We start from the raw sequence: 12,534 nt of genomic DNA on the forward strand, positions 1-12,534 counted from the left end.
TCAGAGAAAAGACAAGTGTCAAATATTAAAAATATGTGTTAAAATGCACACGCAGATATATTTCAAGCAAAATGAATGATGATTATAGCTGTATATGGTATCGATGGCTAATGATGGCTATACATTTTAGATATTTTTCAATATTGGTTGCAACACTCAGTCAAAGCGCGCGAAAAGCCGATGCGTTAAAATTGCATCAAAATGACTAAAATCTGTTATGTTTAACGACAAACGATCAATGTCTATTTACAGCAATACTAAATTATCAATATTTCAATGTTATACGAGAAAACACAAGTCAATATATATAGGTAAATCGTTTTCTTCTGTGACAGTCAAAATCCACAACCATTCCCTTCACCGGATATGTGAATGATGTTGTTGTCTCTTTGGCATATTCCCCATTTCCGTTCTCAATTTTATGTATGGACGGGGCTTATAGATGTAAATTGATAATAACAACAAATAGAGATTTATTACAACAAGGCAACATAACAACGTAAAATATCACATACATCAGTGAGACATCATAAAGCATGGCACACATAAATACAAAATATTTCTGTACAAACTTTTCAAACATTTTGTGTAAACTAATGAAAGCGGAAACATACTTCTGACCTAGTTTTGAAAGAAAGTCTACCAAAGGAATGCGGTAGTTTATATATTTTTTTCTCTCTTTTTTATTTATTAATCCGGGCTGCTGAAACGAAACATCATTAAGCAAGGCACACATTATTTGTGCTTTACATTTGAAATAGTTTTTAAATTAAATCTTTGCAACCTTTCAAAGGTATAAATGTCTTTTAGACTGATGTAAGCTTACACAGGGTAAACCATTGTGACAGATGTCGACAGTAAAATATATCGCGTTAAAACTGATTGATCATCATGTCTTAGAACTATGTTTTATGGAAAATCAAGGCTATAGAAAAGCTTAAAGGAATGTTTCGTAAAATAACATAATTTTCATTACACTTAGCTACACGAAGCAATCACAAACATATTTATAAAACGTTTTAAAAACTTTAAAAATGAAATAATGAAAATATATAAAAATAAGATGATATGATTGCCAATGAGACATCTCTCCACCAGAGACCAAATGACATAGAAGGTCACCATACAGTCTTAAACAATGAGCAAAACCCATACCGCATAGTCAGCTATAAAAGGCCCCAAAATGACAAATGTAAAACAATTCGATCTAGAAAACCAATGGCCTGATTAATGTGCAAAACAATAAACGAAAAACAAATATGATATACAGCAACAAACGACAACCACTGATTTACAGGCTCCTTACTTGGGACAGGCTCATACAGCATGTGGCGGGATTAGACATGTCTGTTGGCGCCAAACCCTCCCCCTAACTTGGGACAGTAGCGTAACCGTACAACATAAAAACAAACTATAAAAATCAGTTGAAAAGGCTTAACTCATCAGATCGATACAAAGCACAACAAACTCTTACAAAACACACAAAGTACAGATCTAAAAGTACTCGAATTAACTAATAAAAATCATGTAACATGTTTATGAAAGAATTCGTTCATCCAGGCAATCTTTTAACCATGTTGCATTTTAATATCTTTAATTTTAGAACCCTTAAGATACGAACAGATTTATTGAATGACATTCTTTTTAAGCTTTAGTTTTTAGCTATTTCCTAGTCTTAGTGGTAATGGAAATTTCCAATATTTTTTTAAAGTTAAAGTGTAGACATCAAATGACACAACAGTACAAGGAAATTTTATGACATGTATCCTGTAAATTTTGTTATTTGGACTTATAAATAAATAAAAGATCATTTAAAAAAATAAAATGATTTACTTTCATGCTCATAATTAAAAAAAAACACTTATTGCTTACTATACAATATCGTTTTTGCTCATTGTTACAGGCCTATAGTTGCTTGTATCCATTTGTAGACTGTTAATCGCCATTTCATTGTTTGTCTTTGTTTTCACGGCCGACACTCGGCTAACCGAGAGATTGGTTGGTTAATCTATATTGAGTATGCGGCTATATGGGCGGTTGGTCTGTTAATCGGCTCGGTTATACGTCTGTTAATAGTAAAACGCACAATTTAAATGTTCAACTCTGTTAAATATACAGATTTTTGGCATATTATAAGAACCAATTAAAAAAAAGAAAAGTGTCTGACAAAATGATATCTATCATAGAACATTTTCCACCTGTAAAAACATTTCATAGTCTGCGACAACTTCAGTAAAACTAAAAGGCGTCGTGCAAGTATGTGGTATTTATGCTTATACGCATAGCAATTGTTTTAATAAAAGGCGAAACAAACAATTTTAGATATCATTTAAAGGACACAGAATAGTACTTTGGTTCTAAAAAATAAATTGACATTAGTAAATATTTCATAATTGTAATATAACGTGAGTAATACCACGTTTTAGTGACTATTAAGGGAATAAAGTCTGTTAATGGGTTGGACAATTAAAATTGTGTCAGTTAAGAGTTATTTAGCCACGACAATAGTTTTGCTACCTTAAAAAAAGTTTATAATTTCCCATTAAAAAAGTTAAGAATGAGATGTACTTGAGTAAAAAAAAATAACAATACGGTGCAACAGTATCCTTGTAGTAAGAGCATTTTTATTTTGATTTTCTTTGCATTTTATTGAAAGGTGTGTCACTGCAATATAGCGTGATATGGATTGGCCGCTAGAATATGCATGAATTTATTATTAACGTTTCAATCAGCCTTGATTTTTGTGTCTGTTCAAAGAAGCACGTTCAAAAATCCGACTGAAAGTGTCTGTCTTATACAACACCGGGTACATATAACGTGTTGTCGTTCTCATATGGACATGATATTTGCCACTGGACATTAAACCCTAATTCGTCAGCATCATCCAATTAGTTCTTTTGTTCTATTACTTAATCATATGTTGTTTACAAAACATTCTAAAGAAGTAAATGGAAAGAAGCGAATGCAGCTACATTTGATTATCTTAAGTTTTAATTCATTTTATTCCGTTTAGTTCCTTTCTACATAAGTGCAGAGGAGAACTGCAGTTGTGCGCTTGTAAAATTCTAATTTGAGTACATCGCAATCCGTTACTGTTTCAACCACCCCCTCCCCCTGAAATTTTGTTTTGTTTGCACTTTACAATATTTACTGAGCTATCAGATTCAGCGGTTGACAGGAGGCCAATGTTTATCGGACTCCAGTCTCAAATAACATAAAGTGATATACAGTATAAAAATTGCAAAGCATCTATATAGATATCGTTGTCTTATATTATACTATTAATTTAAAAATAAGGAGATGTGGAATAAATGCCAAAATTGTTTTAACAATCATCTTGGAGGGTCTAAATAGTAAAAAGGGGTGTTTCATGTCTGTATTCTTAAACAATTGTTATTTTTCTCTCTTTTTTAGCAATGCATCACTCTCTACTGTCCTTATCTATTATTCTATATTCTGCGTCTCCATCCAGATTCTCAAGTATACCATGAGGGTCCGGATTGGGGGTGTTGTTTATTTCTGTATTCTTTAAATTGTTATGTCACTTTTCTCTAAATTTTATTTATTTTTCTCATTATTCTTTCTCTATTCTTTATATTTTAGCATCCCAATATATTTTACTTACTGATGTTTAGTTACATTACGACGTTTATCTCTGATTTAAAAAAAGCAAATGTGGTATGATTGCCAATGAGACAACTCTCCACAAGAGACCAAAATGACACAGAAATTTACAACTATAGGTCACCGTACGGCCTTCAACAATGAGCAAAGCCCATACCGCATAGTCAGCTATAAAAGGCCCCGAAATGACAATGTAAAACAATTCAAACGAGAAAACTAACGGACTTATTTATATATAAAAAAAATTAACGAAAAACAAATATGTAACACATAAACAAACGACAACCACTGATTTACAGGCTCCTGACTTGGGACAGGCACATACAAACATAATGTGGCGGGGTTAAACATGTTAGCAGGATCCCAACCCTCCCCTAACCTGGGACAGTGGTATAACAGTACAACATAAGAACGAACTATAAAAATGATGTATATACTGGTTACCAATGTAGATGACAATTTGGTGTCATTCATAACAACGAAACAGAATTCATTGCCTTCATAACTCTTAACAGACCAAATAACAGACCGGGTTTTATGCATCCGACCCATTAACAGACGAGGTTTTTAATAAAAGTTGATTAATATCACCAAAATACAGATTTTCGTGTAGATTTTTCACACAATGATATTAATATGGTTAACAAACATAATGCCTGTCTTTTTTCGATGTTCAAAATATTGCATGCAAGTAAATTCAGCCAAGTTGTCATTTTGTGTACATTTTGTGTGTGTAAAATGTGTATAAATTTATTGGTGAGTAACCCGCCTTTTCATTTTATTGATTGTTTATCGAAGCTAGAAAAAAAATAATTACACCACTGGATTCAGTACATTGAATTGTTTTGTCAGACATGAATAATTTTTATGATAAAAAATATATTTAAAAAGTTATACAATGAAACATACTGAACTTGCAAGTATTTTCTCGATAACACCTGATTAACAGACTTTAGCCAACCCAATTAACAGACCAACCGCCGATATAGCCGCATACTCAATATAGATTAACCGACCAATCTCTCGGTTAGCCGAGTGACGGCCGTGGTTTTGTTTTTGCCATGGTATCATCGGTCTATCTTATATAAGTTTTAATTGTCGTTTGGTACCTTCAATCCAATTTGTTTAATATTAATGGCAATAATCGAGTAGAATCACAAATCTTGTCAATCTGATTATTGAGTTTCGGGCGAGTTGTAATTCATTATAAGACATTTTTTTATGAGCTTTGACTGTAAGTAAACAATAGGATATTTCCTCAGTAAGAACTTTTTTTACAACATATTCTTCACAATAAAAAAACCCGAAATCCTACGATTTCATTGGTCGACAGCACTTTACTGTGTTCTAAACTGTGCTTAAGTCACTTAAAGTGTAAGCAAAACAACATAAGTTCATTTCATGATTCATATTATGTTAAACAGAAGATATAACCTGTAAACATAACAACAGCTTTAACAATCTGTTTTATTATCTCTTTTCTCTGTAGATACCTGCTTCCATTTTGATACAACCATACTTTGTTTAACATTTTTCTGAAGGTTTGCAGACTTCCACTTATTATTCTTACAAGCGGCTTTACACTGGAGTTCATCTCTAGTCATGACTTCTCCTTCATCCATGTGATCTTCTTCTGTCTTTATTTCCATCTTTTGAACTATCAAACGGAGTAATTCATGGTTCTTCTCAACAAAACTTGTCAACTGTTTAATTCTATAATATATATATATATATAGATTATTGTTTATCATTATTCAGCACTGGGTATGAGCTTTTAGGATGAAATATCATATTCAAGATACAAATGTCCCTTGTTTAAACTCCAGGTTCAATTTATCTAGGATTGGAAAGGGCCAAATAAAGTATATTCACTGCGCTAAATCTACTCCAGCACAGAAACGTTTACGACATTTGACTTAAATGCTACAAAAGTTTCAGATTCTAATATATAACCATGACACCAACATATCTAGTAGCAAGTACATATGCAATAGAAAGTCGCAATAAATGATGTCATAGTGGAGGAAGAGGAAGGGATAATGACAGCGACACATTAAACATAGCTGTGGTCATCCTATAATCATCTCTCTCTCTTTTAGGAAGAGCAAGGGACTACGACAAATAAAACATAGCTATGATCATTCTATAATCATCTGTTTGCAGATTTTATGGAAACTTTCAAATTGATTAGACACTAAAAACACTTATAAACAAGATCACATAACATACATTATTATGTTAATATAGTTTTTTTCGGCAGTCGTTTTAACATATTTAATGTGTTGTTTTTTTTTCATTTGCATTTTTATTGTGCCAATCTTTTGATTTAATCACAGGGGGGCAGACATTGTAGGATACTGTTTTTTCTGATTATGACATTTTGACTGAGTGTTGATTCGCATGGCAGGAGATTCCTGTATATTAGGAGACGCTAACCATGTTAACACACCAGGTCTTGCTTCTTTTTGAGTTCATGCGATTCCCTCATTTTTTATTTTATTGAGTTGTCGTCATAATCGATTTGTGAGATTTCAACTGCTGTTGTCTCTCTCTCTATATGTATATATAATACTTAAACGAAAACTTACTTAGCTTTTTGTTTCATTAGTTCCATAGCCAGCTCGGCATTTTCTTTTGGTAGTCTTGATGGGTCATCGTTTGCATTTTGCCAGGTCATCTTAGACCAAAGCTGAAAGGAAACCAATACTTATAACAATTTATTATTTCTCATAACAAAGTGTGACCTTTTATATAAAAATACAGATAATATCAGAAAATTAAAAAGGACAAAAAGACAACAAACTATTATAACAAATCACTGCACATGAAACTTAAAGATTGCGGAATGCGAACACCACCAAAAATCGTGGGTGATCTAGACTACTCAGATGTTCCTGCTTCGCTAATGACACCCGCCTGCTTAATAAGTTGATGAGTCATATTAGGCAATTAAACATCATAAGATAGCAGATTAGTGAATATCTCTTACCTAAAACCATAAGACAACATCACATTCAGACGCTATTAGCTTTAGTAAATTATTTAACCTAAACTTAACCGAAAGTTTAAAATGAAAACACAGTAAAGAAAAAAGGAGCAATGAATAATTCATAATCTTCTGTTTTTTTTTTTTTATAGTTTTGTAAAGATATTTAAGGAAAACATTAACGATTTAGGTACTAAATGATATGGACACCAGCATCTGAAGTATGTGTAGGCAACATGTAGTATGTTTTGGATTATGCTAGAATAAGTAATGTAATTGAAGGTAAAGAGTCTACTACAATTTAGATACATCAAAAGTGGTATACCTTTAGAAATCGGCTTTAATTTCTTTATTAAAGCTAGATAACTCTTGATGTGATAAAAATCAGCAAAAATCTTAATAAAGCTTTCCATATAAAAGACGAACAATTAGCAACTCATTATATTTGATTTGATAAAAAGAAATGTTTAAACCCTTACACTTGATAGAATACTCGTCCTACAGTTGGGATACACTCTAATGTTCACTTTGTCCACTCGCTCCAACAGTGTCTTAGGTAATCGTCTCTCGAAGTCAGTATGCAGCTCAACCTTCGTAAGGAATAAACAAAAGATATTTATAACACTCTCAAATCAATTACAAACGTAATTAAAATACATTCAGAATTGTTCGAATAAAATTGTTAATCATTTCAATGTTCTAGTTTCTCGATCCCTTCACCTGCACCAATCAAAATGTCATTGAAAGTTCTTAAAAAAAAGAAACATATATATTTTACACAATTATGTTTAATCCTGTCACATTCTGTATGTGCCTGTCCCAAATCAAGAGTCTGTTATTGGTTGGTGTCGGTTGCTTTCTGTCATACATGGTTATCGTTTGAATTGTTTCACATTCTGTCATGTCTGGACCTATTCTACATTGTACTGGATTTGTTTATTGTTTAGAGTCGAACGGTAATATAAAGTTACTTACATCCATTTCATTTTGGGATATTTTCACGATCATTTCTCAATTGCGAAATTATCAAGCATAAACCTCTCGCAAAAACTTTTAACTTTAGAGTATTTGTTTTAAGTCCTCCTGCTTTAAGGAAATAAAAATTCAGAACAATGCCTTGAAGAATAAAGTTTTTTATTTACGAAATACAATGAAATGATAATTCTGTATTGTAAGTGGATTTTTTCTTTACCTGCATTGCAAGTCGTTTCAAAGTAGCATCTTTTTGAACTGCTTCAATATCACCAACAGCTAAACCAATCTGAAATGAAATTGGTATTTTAAGAAAATGTTAATAAACTTCAATGTTAATCTAAAGCAGTAGAAAATGCTGTTAAAGTCACTGATAGCGTCATCTAACTAAACACTATATTCAACGTGTTTATTATATTGATAAATATATGTAATCTCAGAAAAAAGGTTAATAGAAACCCCTAAACACTTATTGTTATTTTTTTCAACATAAATATCAAATAAAAATCCCTAGTGTTTAAACAAAATCAACATACTATTATACTTTGTCTCATTAATCATGATTTTTTTTTGTATGCAAATGGGAATTGTAGATACAAATTTCTCGTTTCAGATGATTAAAATGATACTTTGTGAAAATAGCTATACCGAAGATGACATAATCAAAATAATTGGACTTTTTTATCTACATCAGATTTGTTTAGTTTGGTGGGTTGATGTTTCAAGTGACAGTAAATATTCCAATGGTACTAATTGTGCAACCCTACTGACCGACTTGCTTTTGTATTCATATGTTGCAGAATTCTTACATTACCACTCAAAAAAAAAATAAATGGAGAATGTGTCCATGGGACACAGATGATGCCCCCGCTTGCATACAACGTTATAAAGGGGCATAACTCGAGAATGGTAAAAGTGTCGCCACCCAAATTCGAACTTGATCTGTGTTTTGTGATAATAATCATAACATTTGGTTGATGCAAACTAAAGTTAGAGAAGGAAACCAATTTCGAGACGTACTTAGTACGGACGATCAAGGATAACACTTAATCCCCACACAAACAACACACGTACCAATAGGTTCATCAGTAAGATAGGCATGATCAGTACAAATACAATGAGTAGTATAACTGTTGGTGCTTTATATGGCAATGTCGTCTCATCACTGTCAGTATAGGGTTCATTAAACGACACCATATAGTCAAGCTCCAACATCATCATCCCAGTCCTCAGCAAAGATAATCCAGGACTAGAATAAGCTTCAGAAGTCTACAAAATAAATATATAAAAAAAAATGTTTAAATGATATGCATAACAGACTGATAAAAAGACTGATATAATAGAATAAGAAAAATAAATGGTCATAGTTAATGTTATGTTAATTTTTATAATATTCTGCAGTATTGGGCTGTACACTCAGAAGGTATTTCACAGGAATACTTCACTGGAGATTGCCCCGGAGAATAAGCAACCCTTATATTTGTTTTTCTTTCATTGTTTTGTACATAAATCAGACCGTTAGTTTTCTCGTTTGAATTGTTTTACATTGTCATTTTGGGGTCTTTTACAGAGGGACGAGGAATATATTCCAATTGTCGTAACTACAATCCCGTCCTCTTTTCCCCGAATGTGACCTCCTGAATTAGATTTATCACGGACTTATCACTGGTTACTTACATGAGTAACACGACGGGTGCCACATATGGAGCGAGATCTGCCTACCCTTCCGGAGCACCTGAGAGCATCCCAAGTTTTTGGTGGGATTCGTGTTGCTCAGTCTATGATTTTCTATGTTGTGTATGTGTTTTGTGTACTGTTGTTTGTCTGTTTGTCATTTTCTTTTTTAGCCATGTTATTATCAGTTTATTTCGACTTATGAGTTTGAATATCCCTTTGGAACCTTTCGCCTCTCTTAAAGATGACTATGCGGTATGGGTTTTGCCCATTGTTGAAGGCCGTATGGTGACCTATAGTTGTTAACTTCTAAGTCATTTGGTTTCTGGTGGATAGTTTGTCTCATTGGCAACCATACCACTATTTCTTATTTTTATAACCCAACTACATAAAAAAAAACATTTGATTTCTAGACTTTTCAATAATGACACAATGACAAACTGAAAAGGATTTTGAAAGATATAAATTTTTTTGAAGTTCATGATCAGTTTATGTTTGTTGTCATGCTTTGTCTCTTCTTAATAGATTTATGAGATTTGAACTTCGGTAAACCACTGTCGCCTTAATCTAAGCTTATTATCAAAGGAGAAAAAATCATGTTGCTGTTGGAACATTTTTGTTATGATACACATGAGTACACATGAGTACACATGAGTACATAAAATAGAAAGAGAAGATACAAAAGGGGGCATATAAAAAGTTTGTCTGTAAACTTACCTCATTCCGCAGTAGAAGGAAGAAGGAAAGTCCAAAGGCTACGATTAGTAATGAGAAAACACACAATGCTTGTAGTAAGGTCTTTAATATCTCTAGAAACATGATCACATAGATCCCAAATACATCAAATCTGCAACAATATAAAAACATTGATTAAGCTCATATACAGAATTCATATTGTAAGCTGCTCTAGTTTTAAGTTTTCTATTACGTCTTTTCCTGGGTATCACTAAACCTGTTCGGCTCTTTTGTTTTGTCGTTTTAGTGTATTATCTTTTGGATTTTGATTTTCCCCTTTCCAATAATTGATAAAGTGACTTCTATCTTTTATTCATATTGATACATGTAAGATTTAAAATTCTAATTGTGCCAACTGCAATGCTTAAACTACGATCAGCAGTGGTAAATCGATGTTCGAATAGCACACTAGTACAGCCATTAACATACACAACAAGATAAAAAACAAAAAAAGATCAAGATGTCAATAACATATGAATGTTGTCCACATACCGTTGTTAGATGAACCACATATTTAGTCCTTTTTAGTTAAATGCTCTTCAATGTTTGATATTTGGAGTATGAATAATTCCAGCATCATTAACGAGAAAAAAAATATTCGAAAAGTAGTACTGAGTGTTGTTGTCTTAAAATGTTGTATCTACGTATGTTCAGTTTTTTTTTATGTCGGAGCATTTTATAGATAACATTTATTTGTAGGTCTTGCTCATGGTTGAAAGCCGTTAGATCACTTATAGTTGCTTACATCCAACTCATATTACAACGTTGAAGGTGATGGTATAATTTTCGAGTTGCCGGTAAAAAAATAACAAGCATATACAGTTCGACTTACCTCTGAAGAAATAGGAGACAATTAAACCAAGCCAAAAATATAGCAACCGCCCCCGCTTCTGTGTTTAGATGATCACTGTAGCCAAACAAAACAGGTGTCACGAACAACGCAGATGAAACATACAACACCCATTCTAATAAGTTGTTAAGGTCAGTGAAATATTTGACTCTCTGAAAACAGACACAAACATGAAGTTACACACGATTTTCGTACAAAGTATGCACCACTATTAATTGGAAAATTACAAAACATTCAATGCTTAGTGATGAAAAAAAGTGTATAATAGTCAAACAGACTGACTGTCTGGTAGATCTAAAAAAAAAAACTCTCAACATTAAAAATTTTCAGACCAAATGTCAAATAATTCATTTTATATAAGTCTGGTAGTATTTTAGATAAAAAAAAAGAATGTTTGGTTTCTAATGCTCTTTAATTTTGTATTTGCTTTGGTTTTCCACCAGTTTTGATCGATCGCCACTGATCATTCGTATGTTGTTAAGTGTGCATACAACTTGTACATCCAAACAGATGACACTGTGCAGATAAAAATTAAGTTTCTGTAAGCTACGCCATTATTGATTTATATATATTTGACTTTAGCATAATGTTTATAATTATAAATACCTGTTGAACCATTTGAAATATCTCTTTCAGAATATTAAGAACTGTGAAAAGAAGAACTATCCATTTGCCCATCTCTAAACCCATGCCCGTCTGAAAAAAAAATATTTTAAAGTCAATGTAGGTAGTCAGTATCTATGTTTTGTCGTGAAATATTTATTTGATGTACACTCAGTGTAGGTTGGAGTACACGTCAATGGTACAGCAGCAAAATGACCATGATAAACTACAAAAGAGCATCTTGTCATGAGGTAACATTTTCTAGTTAGCTTGATATAAATTTAGGTTTTGTTTGGAGTCACAGTATTGTCAAAGCTATCTTAAAAAACATATTATCAAAGACATTGTTTTTGCATACCCCCATGCCCCAAAAAATAATCTTAATTTGTTGTTCGAACAGGAGGTAGAACGAGACAAACCGATTGTTTTCAATTTTCTAGCCGTTTTTGGGAGAGGGACGACGATTTCTCAAAATGGGAACACACCTAAATATGTTTTTTTTGTTCTAGCAGACAAAACCTCAAAACATATTGAAAAAAAAAACATTAACGATCCCATTTTTTCTGCACCAGATGCGCATTTCGACAATGTCTGTCTGTTCATTGTCTTTCTTTAAACATATTTGTCTGGTTGTATTAATTGTGCATCCCTTCTGACTGAAGTTTTGTTGTATTCCTTTGAGGCCGAATTGAATAAAAACCGTCTCAAAGGAATTTGTTTTAAAATCTCTCCAAACTTAAATTTTGTCTTGTAATATATTGATAATGTTCCATCACTTAATAACCCACGTTACATCGTGTACTTGCAACTCCAGCAGGTTTTTATAAAAGGAAAATGGCCTAAATTGACTTAACAATATTAAACAGTTGCCATCACGAATTGATCAACCTTAACCAACGGTGAGTGTGTCTCAATCATGAGGTACATGGTTTGAGTACTCAAGATAAGTTCTCTAATTTGAAAATTTACAGATTGTGTCTTATTTTTTATTGCTTACTATTTATCTGATTTTTTATACGATAGCGAGTGATACATAGCAGGAGACACCTTCTCTGTCGACGCATCAAATCAGTTTGTGGGTATGTGACAC

The 12,534-nt window shown here is 32.5% G+C and overlaps 1 protein-coding gene across 1 annotated transcript in view; it reads right to left on the reverse strand.

Annotated features, from left to right (window-relative positions):
* Positions 1-456: 456 nt before the first annotated feature.
* The window catches only part of LOC127736776 (transient receptor potential cation channel subfamily A member 1-like), a 48,966-nt gene continuing 36,888 nt past the window's right edge, over positions 457-12,534 (reverse strand). The window contains exons 19-26 of the mRNA XM_052247371.1: positions 11,448-11,537; positions 10,824-10,993; positions 9,974-10,103; positions 8,657-8,851; positions 7,803-7,871; positions 7,090-7,200; positions 6,213-6,313; positions 457-5,337 (exon numbers count right to left, since the gene is read on the reverse strand). Coding sequence (XP_052103331.1) covers positions 5,079-5,337; positions 6,213-6,313; positions 7,090-7,200; positions 7,803-7,871; positions 8,657-8,851; positions 9,974-10,103; positions 10,824-10,993; positions 11,448-11,537 — 1,125 coding nt within the window. The 3' untranslated portion in view covers positions 457-5,078. The remainder of the gene's footprint in view (positions 5,338-6,212; positions 6,314-7,089; positions 7,201-7,802; positions 7,872-8,656; positions 8,852-9,973; positions 10,104-10,823; positions 10,994-11,447; positions 11,538-12,534) is intronic.

The sequence above is a fragment of the Mytilus californianus genome, unplaced genomic scaffold (assembly GCF_021869535.1).
Source record: "Mytilus californianus isolate M0D057914Y unplaced genomic scaffold, xbMytCali1.0.p SCAF_1, whole genome shotgun sequence".
In the NCBI taxonomy this organism is placed as follows: Eukaryota; Metazoa; Mollusca; class Bivalvia; order Mytilida; family Mytilidae; genus Mytilus; species Mytilus californianus.